The sequence below is a fragment of the Daucus carota genome, chromosome 9, assembly GCF_001625215.2.
Source record: "Daucus carota subsp. sativus chromosome 9, DH1 v3.0, whole genome shotgun sequence".
NCBI lineage: Eukaryota > Viridiplantae > Streptophyta > Magnoliopsida > Apiales > Apiaceae > Daucus > Daucus carota.
Window position 1 is genome coordinate 40,591,682 of NC_030389.2, and position 18,199 is coordinate 40,609,880.

General features: G+C 32.8%; 2 protein-coding genes across 3 annotated transcripts; one reads left to right on the forward strand and one right to left on the reverse strand.

The window, feature by feature from the left end:
• Nucleotides 1-3,900: 3,900 nt before the first annotated feature.
• LOC108202216 (uncharacterized) lies at nucleotides 3,901-4,863 on the reverse strand. The gene has a single exon (XM_017370613.2). The coding sequence runs from the start codon at nucleotides 4,755-4,757 to the stop codon at nucleotides 4,053-4,055; it is 705 nt and encodes a 234-aa protein (XP_017226102.1). The 5' UTR covers nucleotides 4,758-4,863; the 3' UTR covers nucleotides 3,901-4,052.
• A 1,900-nt stretch (nucleotides 4,864-6,763) lies between these two features.
• Nucleotides 6,764-17,948, forward strand: LOC108203181 (mediator of RNA polymerase II transcription subunit 8). Of its 2 annotated transcripts, none has more exons than XM_017371960.2 (13): nucleotides 6,764-6,891; nucleotides 7,164-7,378; nucleotides 7,475-7,599; nucleotides 7,695-7,819; nucleotides 7,909-8,089; nucleotides 8,703-8,810; nucleotides 8,922-8,989; nucleotides 10,459-10,722; nucleotides 12,192-12,248; nucleotides 15,256-15,465; nucleotides 15,886-15,942; nucleotides 17,302-17,356; nucleotides 17,539-17,948. In XM_017371960.2, exons 2-13 carry the CDS (start codon nucleotides 7,188-7,190, stop codon nucleotides 17,733-17,735), a joined length of 1,638 nt encoding a protein of 545 aa, XP_017227449.1. In that variant the 5' UTR covers nucleotides 6,764-6,891; nucleotides 7,164-7,187; the 3' UTR covers nucleotides 17,736-17,948. The 2 variants fall into 2 exon arrangements, with proteins under 2 accessions (XP_017227449.1, XP_017227450.1); XM_017371961.2 differs by having other exon boundaries at nucleotides 6,770-6,891; nucleotides 7,170-7,378.
• The last annotated feature ends 251 nt before the right edge of the window (nucleotides 17,949-18,199 follow it).

Consider the following 18,199-nt stretch of genomic DNA (forward strand, 5'->3'; position numbering starts at 1 on the left):
TAAAACTTGATATAAAGCTGCAAAAATCTAAAAATAGAACGCACCTTGTAACCGAACACTTGGTTATGTTTATCAGGGAGAATTATCTGACAAAAAAAGTAATGTCATGTTATATTTAAAATATTTTTGAATACATACTAGTTGATAACCCGTGCCAAGCACGGATTTAAATAAAATTTTAAAATTTGTTATTTTTTGAAAGAATAATGTCTTTTTTTAATTATATTATCATATTTTTATCATATCTATTTAAATTATTTTTTTAATGATATTTAAATTATTATTATTTAATATAAGACTTTCGATATATTAAAATTTGATCCTACTTTAAATTTATTTCATAACGATATGGGTACTCTATCTATGGAGTCCACAAAATAAGAGTATTGGAGTCTAAAATTATTTAAAAATAATCTACTCGTTTCAATTTTAATTTTTTTAGTCTACAATATTTGTAAACATCGGACAATTTGCAGGTTATGTTCCACAATATAATCATTGGAATCAAAAGATAAAATAATTATTTTATAAATCACTGAACATTATATATGTTCTAACATATAACTCATAAGTAGAATAATGATCTTAATGATTGTTAATGTTGAAAAATGTTAATGATTATATTTGATAATTATATATTTAAAACTACTTAAAGATGGTAAATTATATATAAATTTGAATAATTAAAGATATTATTTATGATTAAACTAAAAGATTATGACTGTTACTTATTACGGCTTAAATGCGGACTTTATGAAACTTAACTCTAATAGTATGTTTTATTTTAGTAAAATTACTATGTTGTTTGATGATTTTTAAATTGTGAAAATAATATTTAAGATCAACACATATAAGCTCGCTTATAGCGTCTTTAATCTTGAACAAAAATTTAGAATTTTAAGTCGCAATTATTTTATTCATTTAATAGGCAAACATTATATATAATTCTAGTTGGAGTTTTTGTAGATCTAAAAGTTGTTGTAGTTGTTTGATAAACTAATATTGTAGCTTGACAAAATTAATTAACTTTTCAAAAGTAATTTGATATCAAATTTTTTGACGTATGTCTAGAGTTTCGGTTCTTTTATTATATGTTGCAATATGGACATTGCTTTCATTTTCTTTAAGTTTCAATTTGTCAAGTCAGTGTTACCACCGCCTTATTCGTCTTTATCGCAATCTTCTGAAAAACACTTGAATGATAATGATTATTATTATTAAAAAATATATGACCACATTTTTTGAAACTTTGATATCAATTGAATCTTGTATATTTTAATTTTGAAATATGATAGAAATTTTATAAATTTGTTTTGTAAATTGAATTGTATGAGTTTTAAGAATTAAAATGAATATTTGACGTATGTCCAGAGTTTCGGTTCTTTTATTATATGTTGCAATATGAACAATGACTTCATCTTCTTTGAGTTTCTATTTGTCAAGTCAGTGTTGCCACCGCCTTATTCGTCTTTATCGCAATTTTCAGAAAAATACTGAATGATAATAATTATTATTTATTAAAAAATATATATATGATCAGGTTTTTTGGTACTTTAGTATCAATATTGAATCTTGTTTATTTAATTATGAAATATGATAGAAATTTTATAAATTTATCGTAAATTAAATTGTATGATTTTAAAAAATTAAAACGAATAATTTCGTTGACATTATTATTTTATTGATAGGATATTATGTTAATATCAATATAAACTCCTTATTTATTTGAACTCTGAAGCATGCTAAAAGATTTATAGAGTTGTTCCGTATATTAAATTGTTTGAGTTTTAAAAAATTAAAACAAATAATTTTGTTGGTAATATATTTTTATTAGTGAGATAATTATTACAATACAAAACCCTGTCAAATATAGAATTTTTTTATAATAGTAATAATTGTTAAATAAAAAAATGATGATAGCCAAATTTTGATATGAATTTTATAGAATTGTTTCATAAGTTAAATTGTTAGCGATTTAACTGTGCGGATAGGATAAATGTTATATCACAAAATCCTAAACACCATAGAAGTCTTTTTATAGTAGTATAATAATCTTAACCAATATTGAAATTTTCAATAATAAAATCCGAATCAATATAGAAGTGTTTCACTGTCATAATGAATATTGAGGTTTTTAATTCTGAAATATGATAGAAATTTTATAGATTTGTTTCGTAAATTAAATTGTACTTATGAGTTTTAAAAATTAAAACGAATATTTGACGTATGTCTAAAGTTTCGGTTCTTTTATTATATGTTAAAATATGGACAATGACTTCATTTTCTTTGAGTTTCAATTTGTCAAGTAGTGTTACCACAGCCTTATTCGTCTTTATCGCAATCTTCTGAAAAATACTGAATGATAATAATAATTATTATTAAAAAAATATATGACCAGGTTTTTTGGCACTTTAGTATCAACATTGAATCTTGTTTATTTTAATTATGAAATATGATAGAAATTTTATAAATTTATCGTAAATTAAATTGTATGATTTTTAAAAATTAAAACGAATAATTCCGTTGACATTATTATTCTATTGATAGGATATTACATTAATATCAATATGAACTCCTTATTTATTTGAACTCTGAAGAATGCTAAAAGATTTATAGAGTTGTTCCGTATATTAAATTATTTGAGTTTTAAAAATTTAAAACAAATAATTTTATGGGAAATATATTTTTTTATTAGTGAGATAATTGTTATAATACAAAATCCTGTCAAAATATAGAAGTTTTTTGATGATAGTAATAATTGTTAAATAAAAAATAATATGATGATAGCCAAATTTTGATATGAATTTTATAGAATTGTTTCATAAGTTAAATTGTTAGCGATTTAACTGTGCGGATAGGATAACTGTTATATTACAAAATTCTAAACACCATAGAAATCTTTTTATAGTAGTATAATAATCTTAACTAATATTGAAATTTTTAATAATAAAATCCGAATCAATATGGAAGTCTTTACATAAAATTCTAATTAATATAGAAGTCTTTCGCTATCCTAATGAATATTGAGGTCTTTAATAATAAAATTTTATTCAATATATAAGTCTTCTGATAATAGTATAATAATGATTATAAAATTATAATCAATATGAAAGTGATCAGATTTTGGTACTAAAAGTACCGATGTTCCACCGAAACGTGGTTTCGCTTATTAATAAAGGGTATTGATGTTAATTTATACTATCAGCTGAAAATTGGACAAATGTAACTTGAAGCAAACAGATTCAACCACTTAAAAAATTATGTATATTTCTAGTTGATAAATGTATATAGGAAGAGAAGACATATTACACATATTTATTTATTCTATAAATGAAGTAAAAATAATAAGTAATATGTGCGATAATTTTCTGAATATTTTATTTCACTGAAATTGGTCTTTACAATTTATACCACTGGGGCAAGCTGCCAGGAGAGCAGTAACATGTGATTTCCAGTTCATCTCCTGGCATAAATAAATTCAATACTCATTCTTGATCCTTTAACCATCTGCCTGGATTCTGTTCATACAATATACTACTGTATACATACATCTATATAGATCATACTTAAACATATAAAAGTATCATTATTATGACAGGGTCATTTAAGATCTTGGGTCAACCATGGACCAGAATCCAAAGTTACTCGGCATCAAACCTAAATGCAAAAATGCATTTGCATGTTACATGTAGATGCAACTACACAGTGTAGCTGAAATTGTTAAATGATTGTTTCTCCCAAAACTTTGATCGGAGTCGTTGGTTAATAGTTTATCTTGGGTTCAACCCTGACTCACCTCGAGAAATTTTGAGAATATATACTTATTTGTAAGGCTATAAGCCATATTTGTCAGAAAGAAAAATTGGTTCGATACAATTTTGGACTAGTACAAAACCGTCAGAGCTAAAATCAGTGAATCATAAAATTTAAGATTAATGTGAAAAGCAAACAAAATGCATTCACCACAACATGAACAATGAGAATCTTAATGAAGACATCTACATGAATAAGGGAAGAAATCTGAAGATACTGAATAATCTACTCCTGATTTCTCACTTTTGTGAGTTTAGCTTCTCTAGCTTTCCTTTCTTAAATGAAAAGAGTGGAGGAAGAGCACTGTTCTTTGCTTGTGTACAGAGTGGTACATTAATCACAGGTCTTATCCTCATAGTTGCTGATCTTGTTCTCTCCAGCCCTTTTTTACTCTTTTTCGCATTTTTGTCCTTGTTCCCTGCTCTGTCTTCTTTATCCGTGCCTTGATTGTCCACGAGTGAGCTCGAGGACGATGATGATGACGATGAGGATGACGGTGACAATGTAGAAGGCCTCTGTTTTCTGAGGCGCAGAAGCTCTTTCCATAATACTGTGCATGAAGGTGGCCTCGGAGAAGGATCATCATCAATAAACCAACTCCCTCTACTCTCCTTGCTTAAATTTAAGTCCTCGACTTTCGATTTGGCTTTCGGGCCCTCTTCGGATCTGAGGGTGATTTTTTTTATCTCATGGTGCATTTGCCAATAGGGAAGTAACTTACCCTCGAAAAAAAGCTCATCAGCTGGCAGCATTGTGTGGTTGTTGCTGGAGAGAAACTCGAATGTTTTCTCACGGGGCTTTTCGGGCTCTTTCTCAACTTGGGAAGTTTTAATACTGGGAATGAAATTCGTCTCGTCGAGAAAATCAGAGGAGAAAGAGATTCGAGGACTTGAAATAGGCTCAGCTGATGCTGAGTCTGTCTGGGATTTTTCAGGGGAGACCATTTTGGTAGAAAGTGAGGAAGAGGTTGTGGAGTTGAGTTATGAAGTTTGTATAGTTTATAGGAGAAGCAAGTGCATAAGTAAAACTAAGACAGTGAGAATATTAAAACTAAGTGGTCCTGTGAAGACAAAACAAGTGAGTTAAGGATTTGTTATAGATTACAGGAACAGCACATGGTCACCTTGAGAACTAGAGACAAGATTTCTGCCTTTGTTTGTTTAAGGGTGGTAAATTTTATCATACAGTGAAGGTCTTTTACAAGTATTCCGGAATCCGGATAGCTTAATGATAAAGATTTATTCGACAAGTTTACGAGTTCGGGTTCGAGTCCGATTCGGGCAAGGAAGAGGGCCCTGCATAAACAACAATGCTTCATAATCATGAGCATGTGGACTTGCAGCAGTCATAGTCTTGGAATAGGAAAGAATAAAATGCATTTTACTTGAAAAACTAACTGATTTTCATCCATTTCTACTTTTAAGTAGTTCTGAAATGATTCATTTCTGTTGAGCTAAAGAATCTTGAAAAAAGCTGTCAGCCAAGCAGAACTTAGTGGAGGAGCCTGACTGTTAATAGTATTTGCAGACTGGCCAGTAACTAATTTTTTTGACAAATAGTAGGAAACATTTCTGTTCTTTCTTTTATTGATTCACATGGGTACTTAGTGTTCTGATAAATAAGATAAAATGAAAACTGGAGATAATTTAACAAAGTAAAAATATATGTAGATGTGTGTGATACTCAAACATAGGGAAGATTTGATGTCTGCAGAAGCTCTTTTACTGAAAAATTAAAGGAATAATTATGATAATAACATGGGATTAAAGTCCAAAGCATGTGATCACATGAGTTGAGTGCTGACAGCCCATTTACCGAGCTAAGCCAGATTTCTACATTACATTATTCCCGGTGACCTTGTCACTTGTGAAAATTTGATATATTTAATGCTCTATTGTTATGTTCTGCAGGAGACATGGATAGGATGGTAGTATGCATTATATTCACCTCGGTGAACTAGTGTGACAGTAACTTGTATATTCATCTCAATAAACTAGTGACAGTAGCCCATCCTTACGCTGGATGAGAATAATCCTCATTTCGGTGAACTAGTGACAGTAGCTTGTATATTCATTTCGATAAACTAGTGACAGCAGCCCATTCCTACCCTGATGAGAACAGCCCACCAGACTATAAAGTGATCCAAAGTCTATGTCATGCCCAATACTCTCCGAGGAGGACAACTCATGGAGTCTTCTAAGATATATTTTCGAGAAGTTTTGATCACAAGCTCCCCAACGAGGACTTCTCGCAGACTACATAGTAAGACTTTTCTAGTCTTCGTTCACTACTTCCCAATGAAGATAACAACTAGAATGCAAAGCTGTATTTTCAATCTTGTATACGAATCCGGCCCATATAAATGAGCCCTTTGAGCGTAACAACTGCCATCCAAGCAAAATATCCTATACGTAGCAAAATTTATATAATGTCTTTGAGCATGTGTAAATATGGTTGGTTAGAATGATAGGCTAAGTTAGACGTATTAAAGCATCTCCAGCAGCATCTTAGCTCATTCCTTAAATATAATATAAAATATTGGATCCTAATAATAGCTATTCTCACCTCCAACAATATTCCTTATATTCATTCCTTATATACTATTTTATTATTAAAAGTTACCATTATTGCAATAGGTGAAGAGAGAGAACATATTTGTATTCAAAATTTATTATAAAATAAGATTTAGGAGAGAAGAGAGGTTACCTAAAGATAAGGTATGGCTAGTGGATCTTAGTGATTTAGGGAATCACTAAGATACTGTTGGAGTGGATAATTTTCCCATATTCCTCGTATTTTGGTTTAAGATTTCAAATAGGGAAGCTGCTTATGTAGCTAAAACATGCAAGCCCACAAAATAATTAATTTAAAAATTATTACATAAATTGGGCTACTGAATTGGGCTGGGCTTACGTAAATACTATCTATACCCATGCTGAAAGCAAAATTTGAAACACAGCTTGTCACCAGTATTTTGATATTTTCTCTACACAAGAAAAAACTAATTTGAAGCCCCAGCTTTGTCCACTAACTCTTCTCAACTGATTTCTCTGTCAATCTCTTGTTAACTAATTTCAGGTAAATTCATTCATTCTATTACTTACTCTTATTTTCTGTTACACTTTAATTTGTTACTACTGTGATGCAGTTACGAGCCCTAGAGCTTTGTAATTTATATGATGATTGTTAATTGAAGTTTTGGGTTCTAGTATAAGCACTGCAAATTGTGTTTGTTTCGATTGAAATGTCGTTGTCTCGAAAAGGATTAGGCGAATCATAGTTTTCGGTTTTTTCTCGAATGTACATAATTGAAGTTTAGAAGTTAAGAGGAACGTTATGTGTTATGTTAGGATCAGAGAAGTAGTGCAATCACGATGGAAGGAGGAATTGTGGAGGGAGGTCAAGCGGAGCAGCAAACGCAGCCGGTGGAGAGGCTGAACCAGGCTGTTCAACAGCAGTTGAATTTGGAGTCGGTTAAGACGAGAGCGATAAGTCTGTTTAAGGCTGTTTCGAGGATTCTCGATGAATTTGACGCTATTGCTCGTGCCAATTCTCTTCCTAAATGGTATTTACCCTATTGAGTCGTGTATGTATGGATGATCATGTTATTCTGATATTTCTGTTTAACCTGAGAGATGATTTGGGATTCTTAATTTTATAGGCAGGATGTTTTGAGTCAATTCTCTATGGTCAATCTCGAGCTGTATAACATTGTGGAGGACATTAAGAAAGTCTCCAAGGCTTTTGTTGTGCATCCCAAGAATGTTAATGCCCAAAACGCTACAAGTATGTACGTGGTATCTATTATGAATCATACAATGCCACACTATTTACTCCTTGATTAGTAATTTGTATATATATTTTTCCACCTCCTCTTCCAGTTTTGCCTGTCATGTTATCATCTAAGCTATTGCCTGAGATGGAAATGGACGACAATGCAAAGAGAGAGCAATTATTACATGGCATGCACAATTTGCAACTTCTTTCCCAAATCGATAAACTAAAGGTTTATTATAATTAGTTCACTTTTATTATCCTGCTTTAGTTCTTCTTATTAGCACTGTCTATAATTTTGCTTGTTCTTTTTGTTTATAGACCAGAATTGATATGATTGGAGCAGCCTGCGAAAGTGCTGAGAAGGTCATAGCTGATACACGCAAAGCCTACTTTGGGACCAGGCAAGGTCCCAGTCTTCTCCCCACACTTGACAAAGTTCAAGCTGCTAAAATCCAAGAGCAAGAGAGTTTACTTCGAAGTGCTGTAAATCAGGGGGAAGGTGTTATACTCAACCAAATATATTTTGGAAATACATTTGTTTTAATTGTTGACTTCTCGGTCCGCACGGATTAATTTTATACAATTATTACTTGGTGTACACATACTTCTCTACATTAATATATACTTTTTGGGGGCTTGTTACCCCAACTTTGGTATTTGCGTTGATTCTAAGTTTTAGGTAATTTGGAATTCATGAATATGGATCATAAATCGACACAAGTGTGGCTGTGTGGAGACTCTGCCTGTGAATTTAACACTTGAAATTTCATCTAGTATTTTTCAGTCCTTTGGAGATTCCATTCTTGCAATCCAACTAGTATATTGGTTTTCACTTTAATGTTTTTAATTGGAGTAGTCTATAGTGTTCCTTAGCTTCCTCTTCGTGTAATTGGACTGAGTACAAGTCCAGAAATGCCAGATTTTCTGCAATATAGGTGCCTTGATGACACTTTAACTATTCTAGTAATAAAATTGGCAATGTGTGTATATTCCCTTCTATTGACAATTTCACATTACTTGTTATTCTATGAACAAAAATTAGAAGAGATAAGTTGATTACCCTGGACATTATGCTATACCTCAAGTCATAGCACTTGGATGAATTTTCGCAGGTTTACGAATACCTGGAGAGCAGAGGCAGATCACATCTGCGCTTCCCATGCATCTGGTAGATGTTCTCAATGTTGGTGAAAGTTCTCAAACGTTTTCTGACGGTTCTGGTATACACTATCTTTTGCTGTATAAGCCCGAGTGTCCTTTCATATGTTTAGATTACATAGCTTAATTGTTAGATCTCAGTCATCTGACATGTTGACAATTTTTTGTTACAGGCATGTACACAAAAAATAATCCTACCTTCTCTTCAAACAACATTACCAGTCAGGGGAATCTGATACAGGTGAATTAGATAATGTTTGTAATGTGAAAAAATTGGGTGCCATTTATACAATTGATTCCTTCCCCATCTCAATATCTGGTAGTCTGTTACTGTTCTCCAACTAATCATCTTGTTTATTCTTATTCTCTATGAATTGATATCTAGTTAAATCTCAATTAGTCTGTCTCACTACGTTTTGCTACTTGGTCTCCAACTAAAATAAAATTCCTTGTTTCTAGCAAACTTTTCTATGGCCATTGATACATATAGTCATTCCAATGTTAATAGTTTAAGTGGCAAATGATCACCATTTGGCTCTTAGTTTAAGAGTTCGTTTGGGTGAGTTTAGAATAATGACTTATTTCTTATAGTCTCTTAGTGTGATAAGCGAATAGCTTAAAATTGTCTATTTGGGTTTTGTATTAGAGGTGACTTATGACTTACTAAAAATATAATTATAAAAGTAAATATGATATGTTAGCTATTTTAGTGATGAAATTAATTTTTATTAAAAAAAATAAGTTATTCGAAAAAGTACATCCTACCAACTTCTGACTTTAAGTCAGTTTGTGACTTATTTTTAACTTTAAGTCATCTTATGGCTTATTACACAAAGAAACATTTTTTAGTTTAAAGTCGAAAATGGCTTAAAGCCCCGGCAAACAAGCTGTAAACTTCATGAAGCTTGCTTGTGTTTTAATTTCACTCCTTAATGAAGCGAATGGAAAGCAACTAGAAAAAGGGAATATAACAGTTTTATTATATTAGAAGGCACGAAGTAACGAATTAATATTTAGGGTCCTACTCTACTAGAACATCCTTAAAAATAAAAACTAGAAACTAAAAAAAAAAAAAATTCTAAAGCATATCGAGATATAGAATATATGGTATGTAACTTGATCGTTGTGATATAAAGAAAAATATAGTGAAGTTGGATTTCAAAAAAAAAAACTCACTTATTGATGGGAAAGATCAAATTAGAAACGGAGGGGATGGGATCATGTGTGGAAGGGTGTATTTTAATTATGTGTGGTGACATCTAGGGGGTCATGAGATTATATTCATCTAAGTGCTTAGATTTGTTCCAAGTTTCTATTTTGACTTTTGTTTATATTTGATCATTTGCCTATATATATATAAGTTTAGAATCGCTCGAATCCTATTTATCTATTTTTTTAGAACACCTGTACTCGCTTTGGATTTAAGATAGGTTATTGATAAAGCAATGTTGCCAGTGATGTAGGAAGTGGTTATAATCATTTTGTTTTCTAATTAATCATCTTGGTATCTGTCCCACTTTGAATGTAAATACAAAGAACCTGATTTAAAAACTGTAGTTTAATGTTGATTAGTTCCCACTTTCTTTATCTTTTTAGTGTATGAATTCACTTATGCTTCCTGATAAGATTTAAGATAAATAGTTTGGGTGCTCTATTCTGTTTTGATATAGAAATGTTCTATGTTCCTTTGCTAATAAATTTGTGAAATAGGCTTCTGGATCGCAACTAATTGGAAGGACAGCAGCATCTCCTGGTGCTACAGGATCTACTTCATTTGATAATACAACATCTCCACTGCCATATGCCAACTCACCTAGGTCTGGGGCAAACATACTCAATACACCATCCCCTCAGCAACCATCACAACTCCAGCAGCAACAGCAGAGGCAGAAAATGATGCAGTTACCTCAGCATCAGCAGCAGCTCCTTGCCCAACAGCAGTTTAGGCAATCATCCGTACCAGGGATTGGGCAGGCAAACCTCTTATACTACATTAAATTATTTTATCCAACTCCAGTGCCAATTTGACATGCAAAAACAACATTATATATGTTTTGCTTCGTAAAATGGTGGTAATTGAACCCTGTGTCCTTATTAAGAAAAAAATTAGATGGTGCCATGGTTGATGCGCATAGAGTCCTTGGTGCATGTTTTTATGTGTTAACTTAATAACACATCATAATATAAATGTTGCATAATCAATAGACGAATCCATGCTGCGTAACCTGGCGGGATAGAAATGATGGCAACACACCTCATACAAGGCTTAAACACAAAATTACTTGGTGTTTTACAAGTTTCTAGGCACGACTTGTTATTTTATAATCTGGTAGGTAAGGATTGTTGTATTTTATCTGCAGATCTGGATATATAATGTTTGTCACCTTCTATACACCATTCCAACATTAGATGCTCTTGTATAATATTAGATATGAGTAAAGCAGTTTTATGCATATTCTTGCATGAAAAAAATCAATAATCCTTGTCGATATTTACTTTTTAATATTTAACTCAGTGTTGTCAAAGGCGATCTACTCTAAAGTTGCCTTTAGTGGTTGAGTTAATGCTGTCACCTCACCTTACCTCTCTAAATCATGACTTTGTGAAGATATTAGTTTCTATCACTGGTTGTGAGAACATAAAATTCGAATGAGAAAAACATTAAGTAATTAACAAAGAGTAAGCCCAAGAAGATGAAGCTACAACCGTCCCTTTTCTCCTCGAGACTCACGACTCTTTCTTCTCTCTCCTTCCTACTTAACTATAGACGGGGTCTTTCTTCTTCTTTTTTATTCTTCTGGCCTTGCTTTCTCAGTGTATATTTTTGTTGTGGATATTAGGTATCTCCCCTATTCTATCTTTTTTAACAATTGAAAAGTTGCTAAGTTACTCCCTCTGGCCTCTACCCACATGTATTTTGGGACAGCTAAGATAGGACACGTTGAGATATTGTGTGGGAGAGAGGGAGTATATTTTCTAGTGTCAAATTAATGTTGTGTAGTATTTGTTGGTAAAATATTACTACACATGCTCTTATATGATATATATGTATAATGTGTGTGTGTAACTCTCTCTCTGTGTGTGTATGCTATTGTAAATTTGTAACACTGATCCTTCACCAAGGCTAGTGCCTCACCTCTTTGTTCTTTATAATTTGAGAGCAAGCTCTTGTCACCTCACCCTTCCCTAATCGAAGAACACCGAGGTGTGTCTGCCGTGTTTCGATGAGTAAGCAGTAATCTGATCCTGAAATAATTATACTGACGTAGAATTCATTGTTAAGAGTGATGCAGACCAGATGATATATGAAAGTGTGCAAAACATTCATTTGTCACATATATTTGTTAGAGTTTGAGTAGCACCAGTAATTATATTATTGTGTTTTGATCTATCGAAGTGCTGTATCTTGTATCTGTTTTTTCATTTTTCTGTATGTTTTGCAGAATCAGCTAGTCCAGCTACATGATTTGCAGGGTCAGGCCCAACAAAAGTTTCAATCGGTAAATGCAACATTGTATCCAATCTGTCTTACATAGTTTTGTATCGGTATATTTTGCTCATAAACACATCTAGACAGGCTCTTGTCTAAATATGCTCATATTAAAATTTGTCACATGTCTGTCAATCGAATTCTCTATTGCATCTGCTCCACAGAATCACACACCTCATATTGAATGCAGTCACTCGGTACAGGCTACCATTAAAGCTATAAATTATTTTATTTATTGTCATAAAGTACACTTCATGTACCTACACTCGGGTGTCAAGACTCAGACCATTTGCAATACTCTACGTCTCTACTTAAAAAAATACGACTTGCCATACTCAACTTTCATTTTTGTTACACTTTGCATGTTTCCGTTAAATCACTCTGACGTTGCGAGGGAATTATAGGAATTAGGAATATTATTTCGACCCACCCATCAAACCGTAAAAATAGTCTTCTCCCCTCAATTTCAGAAACCAAGGTATCCTCATTTCCTTTTTCCTCCATCATATTGAAGTTGGTCTAAACATACCTGTATATATATACACAAACCAGCAGTCCACAAAATCCATGAAATCATAATTGGGAATATCATCACCATTCTCTACACCTTACCTTTCTGCATTGATAGACACTTCATCACAACAATCGACCAACATCTTTTAATCCTTTTACGCAAAGAATATGTACCATACCTTGTGATTATTGTTAATAATAGAGTGTCGTACATTACATTCCGGCCACTGCCTACTGTCAACAGAAATTAACAAACAAGGAATCCCATGCAAAAAGATAACCATGAACCTGATTACCTTTCTAGAGAGGAGAGGAAACGGAGAAGTGAAATTAATCATTAAGCTTCAACATAAAAAAATAAAATAAATGTCGCTACAATGGTCTCCCGTCCCTATTTTGATTGCTCTGAATTCAGGACGATTTGAAAGTCTGGTTTTGGATTTTTCTTTTCAACATACAAGTATCTTGCAGAAAAAAGTTAGCCATGGTGTTCTCAATATTCGTTTGATGGGGATTGGATCTTGTGGATTGAAATAGAAGTATAAATCTGGCTCAGAACCCCCACCCACCCACCCACAACTTATTATTGGTCCGATAATATTTTTACCCTTTCTTTAGTAATATTTACCAACTGTCTTAGTGTTTTTAAAAGGAACCACTAAAGTGCTATGAAACGTAAAAATCACTATAGCAAGTGGTTTTTTAAAGTAGATAATTGCAAGTGGTCTGACACCCTAAGTGCATCTGTGCATGTATACAAGTGCACTTTAAAATGTAGTATACTTGCCTGGAAGTTGGTTTCCTACTTTCCAGAGGAACTGACTATGTGTCTAAGAATCATGGGAATGTTAAATGTCATTTGCAGAAATTTATAGATCACTGGTGACTGCGTCCTAATGTGTGTCAGAACGTCACATTTTCATATTTATAGTGACCCTTAGCCATTGTTTGGTCTCACATGAATACATGATTATGGCATCTTCCGTTGAGTAAGCTCACGAGAGAATTCTTTTAATAAAAGTAAGCATTTCTTCAGATTCGGCCATTTACATGCTTAAATTTTTTTTACTTCTTAAATTCCTTCTCAAATTGTTACATTAGAAAAGAAAAAAAGAGCTGTATATTACCTTTCTATCGTCTCCACTAACAAAGTAACAATGATATATTTCAGCCATAGATATTTAAGATCCTCGTTCCTAATGCAGTCTAGAGATGAGACATACACTACTTGTTTATTTTGATATGTTAAGTAGTTGAAATGCACCTGGACAGAAGGTGGATGTTTGACTCTTTAATTTCAACTTTTGTAGGGTAATTGCATCATTTACTGTTATGTTTTGCCTATCAATATTGCTCATGTATATTGCTTGGAAATTGTCGAATCACAATACTTTTTTCTTTACTTGTTTTTGTTCTGTATTTTTTTTCCAAATCTTTCCTGCATAGTATTGCCAGCTATTATGGAAGTTATGATTAATCAAAAATATAAACCTAAGCCTAGTCTGGCAATCAACTATACCGTATGCAGAGCCAGAGGACTACCATGATTCAGCTTACCTGTTTCTACCAATTTAAAAATTGAATCGAGCATATCCAAGTGGATATTCCTCACTCCTATGTATTAAAGGTCAAGGGTTCAGATCCTAAGTGGAGGCAGATGTGTGTGCATGAGAATTCAAATTTCTTTTGTTTGACCTTGCTCAAATAAACGAAAAGCATCGCATAGTCAAGGTCCATAAATTTGCTATTTGCACTAGCTGAAGTTTACGTTTTCTTACCATCTTTTAGAATAGGACTAGCGGAGAGAGAAAACAAACTAGGATATGAAATGGTAGGATATATGGGATAAATATTATTATATTGAATATGTCTTGTGAGGAAATGGTATTTGATTTAATGGCATATGAGTCCACCTCTTTCTTTATTGTCATTTTTTTAGCATCCTTTGACGTTAGCGATTTGGGAACTCTTACCTAATAGATAAATAATTCACAAGAACACTTTGTATTCTCAAATCAATTCATAATTCGAATACCATGGATATTACTAGGGAGTATTGCAAGAATCTATTAGAAATCCTATGATTCGGAACTATTCAATTCTTAATGAGAAGCACAATAATCTCTATACATATCTATTTTCTAAACTAAATTGGATAACTGGAACAACTCTTTTCATGGCTCTATTAATAGAATTTTGAATCTTTATAAAAAACTCCTACCTAATATAACTAAAAACACCTAATTAGTTTCAATTGGTTTCATCTTGAATACTGTATAATAGTATATACAAATTCAGATTATAACTTGTTCCTTTGTAGGCATGACTCTTTATATACGATCTCCATCTTCCCAATTGTTTGTGTTATATGATTTATGTATGTCTTTATTATGAAATTGCTGATTTTTGCTGGGAGATTGAATGAGAGGGAGCTGGGAGGGTGTGCTCTTACTCTGAGATGTCAGTAAATAGTTTGTTGATTGTTTAATTCAAACTATCTGCAGATGCACTCTCAACACCAAATGCAATTCTCTCAGCCATTGGGATCACAACAATTTCAGAGTAGGCAGCTACCTTCTGGATCTATTCAACATGGCCTCGGGCAAAGCCAACTTAACCAAGGAAATCAGTTGAATCGTCATTTGAATCAATTCTCTAGCCCTGCCAACAGTGCTTTATTCAATGCTGCCCAGTCTACTCCAAATACTCAGATGGTCAGTTTAGCATTGTTTAATTTGTCTGCCTCTTAATAAATTCTTTGTTCATTTGGATTTTCAACACCAGCATAATATCATCTGATATTTGTTAAGTATTTCTTCACATATTATATTCTGATGCCCGCATATAAGTATGTATCTTACAAATATTTCTTTTAGTAATTTATTTATATCTATAGCGGCCTCTGACTCTTCAGTATTGCTACAGAAACTTTATTGTTTATCTTGATTATATAGCATTCTTTAAGGTCCATCTGAAAATTTGTATATTTTCCCCAAAAAATTCATATTTACAATATTTATTAATTCTTCAAAGGCTTTTGTTCTGTAGGCTTATCATTTGATTTTTTTTCCTCAGCAATTTCTTATAATGAAAAGTTCTTTTTAACAATCTTGCTCAATGTTTTTACTCGACAGATTTCAAATATGTCGGGAATGATGCCATCGCAATCACTCTTACCACGGATGCAGCAGGTTAGTAATTAAATGATTTGCTTCACTCTGGTCGTCTCTCTTCAATAAAAGTTATGTGGTTTATTTAGCTATGTGAAAAATTTAGCTATGTGGTTTATGTCGGCAATGATGCCATCGCAATCACTCTTACCATTGTCATGTTTGGTTCGGTTATTCATACTTGGGATGTAGAGGAAATGGAAGAGCCCATCTTCCCTGAAATAAATTACATTTACTGTATGTACTTTTGAATGATTTTCCATTACGGCCCTCCATTTCTTTCTTTTCAATTAGGGTAATTCTGAAATGAAAACCTATATCTTCTTGAAAGGTATTGCTGCTCCAGAGAACAGGGGCCTATAGTGTATTTGTAAAGGAAATAAAGGCTTCTTTTATTGAACTATGTCTATTGCAATGTTTTAGTTTTATATGTTATCTTTTATGATTCGCTTATCTATATATCTTAAAAGTATATACTATTATATAGGTTTCAATTTTTCCCTACGATGTTTAGACTGGCTCATCCCTTTCAGAACTCAAGTCCATAAAGATTCTTCAAATGTATACGGTACTAACATTAAAGAAAGTGCTTGGTAGATAAGCCACCTTTCAGAACTCAAATGTATAAAGATTCTTCAAATGTATAAAGAAAACTGTAATAACAAAAAAATTAAAAGTGCTTGGTAGATAAGCCACCTTTCTTGCTCACCAGGGTTTTATGTTTCTAATTTCTATATATTGTGCCTGGTGCAAATTTAAATCAAGGTCAAGATGTAGGCTTGAGTATTTTGCAAAGGCCAGTAACTTGATATAGGTTCTTATTCTGACCCCATATATATTGTTTTTGGCCTCCATTAATCATTACACAATCAGCTTGTTGAAATCTTTTTGTTAAATAAGCACCAACGTACTAGTATACTACTAAATGTTCTTGCCTTCCTAAATTCCTCACTTCACCCTCATAAGAACATTTTGAAATTTTTTAACCATAAACAGAAGTTTTATTTGTTTAGATCTAGCTATGAGCATCATTTGTGTTGTGAACCAGCAATGTCATGGTCAAAACCTCTGAAGCATAGTTTCATACGTTCTCACTTGAATTTAACTGTGCCTAAGCTTACTTTGTTATATATATTAAGAGCAGATTAGCTAGCATTGTGTAGCTTCTACACCTCCAATTTACTGCGAAAAATATTGCATCTATATCGGCTATTTTTGGTGAAAGATCAACATCTTGGACTGTTATCATCTTTTGTGCATTATGTTTGTGACAGCAATTGTGGAAATTTTTTAGTTGAGTGACTAAAAATGAGAAAATAGTCTTGTTTTATGGGTGCTGAGAAGCCTATAGTTATCTTTAACAATCACTTTACTGTACAGTATGGATTATCCAGTGGCAGCCGCAGTCTTGCTTCCCAGAATCTGAGTGATCAAAGTAAGTATTCTCTCGACAAGCAGACCTAAAGCTTTACTGGGCATAATGCTGACTGATGTTTTATATTGAAAAGAGATCATATTTTTTTCTTCTAAAGCAACAGTTCATTGTCTCATTCCTTGTATGGCAATAGATCTGTTGGAATTTTATTAGGCTGAATGTGGTTGTATTTTCTTGGACAGTGTTTAACTTGGGAGCCACCAACCCTGGCAGCATGATGCCTCTTCAGCAACAGCAACAGCAACAGCAACATGTCTCACAAGGCACATTCGGGAACATGGCGGCAAATGCTCAGAATATGCAGCCTGGTATAGTACCTCTGCAGAACACACAACAGAATCATCCCAATTATCAACAGCAAAGACAACAAAACCAATAGAGGAGCTAATGAAGTTCAGTTCAGTTCTGTGTATCAAGTAAAAGTGTCTAGAGTAAAAACTGTTTCACTTTGCATACTGATGGTGTTGTGACAGACAGTTTCAGTATTTTACCATTTACCAAAAGTCCAAAACGTTTCAGAAGAAAAAAAAGCCTTGTCACTAGTCTTTATAACAAAATTCTAGGTCCTAATTCTGAGTTCTCTTTCTAGTCAGGGTGGGAACACGGTGCGTTTAGTCAAAATAATTTAATTTGGTTAACTTCGCAGATAAAATTTGGTTCATCATTCGCTAGGGACAATTCGGTAGGTTCATCATTGGTTCGATAAAATCGAAGGTAAGGAAGAAGTATTGAGATTAGGGGAGAAAAAAAATTAGTAAACTTGAACTCAAGTGCAGTACATAAATGAGAAAAAAACCACCACCAGAAATCAATTGAAATGCATTACGCTTAGTCCATTCCGTA

What these genes read in the sequence shown, in the direction of transcription:
- LOC108202216 (XM_017370613.2), bottom strand. Translation starts at nt 4,757, where the DNA reads ATGGTCTCCCCTGAAAAATCCCAGACAGACTCAGCATCAGCTGAGCCT.
- LOC108203181 (XM_017371960.2), top strand. Translation starts at nt 7,188, where the DNA reads ATGGAAGGAGGAATTGTGGAGGGAGGTCAAGCGGAGCAGCAAACGCAG. An exon ending in GCCAATTCTCTTCCTAAATG is followed by an intron (nt 7,379 to 7,474) that starts GTATTTACCCTA and finishes TTAATTTTATAG; the next exon opens with GCAGGATGTTTTGAGTCAAT. An exon ending in AACGTTTTCTGACGGTTCTG is followed by an intron (nt 8,811 to 8,921) that starts GTATACACTATC and finishes TTTTTGTTACAG; the next exon opens with GCATGTACACAAAAAATAAT.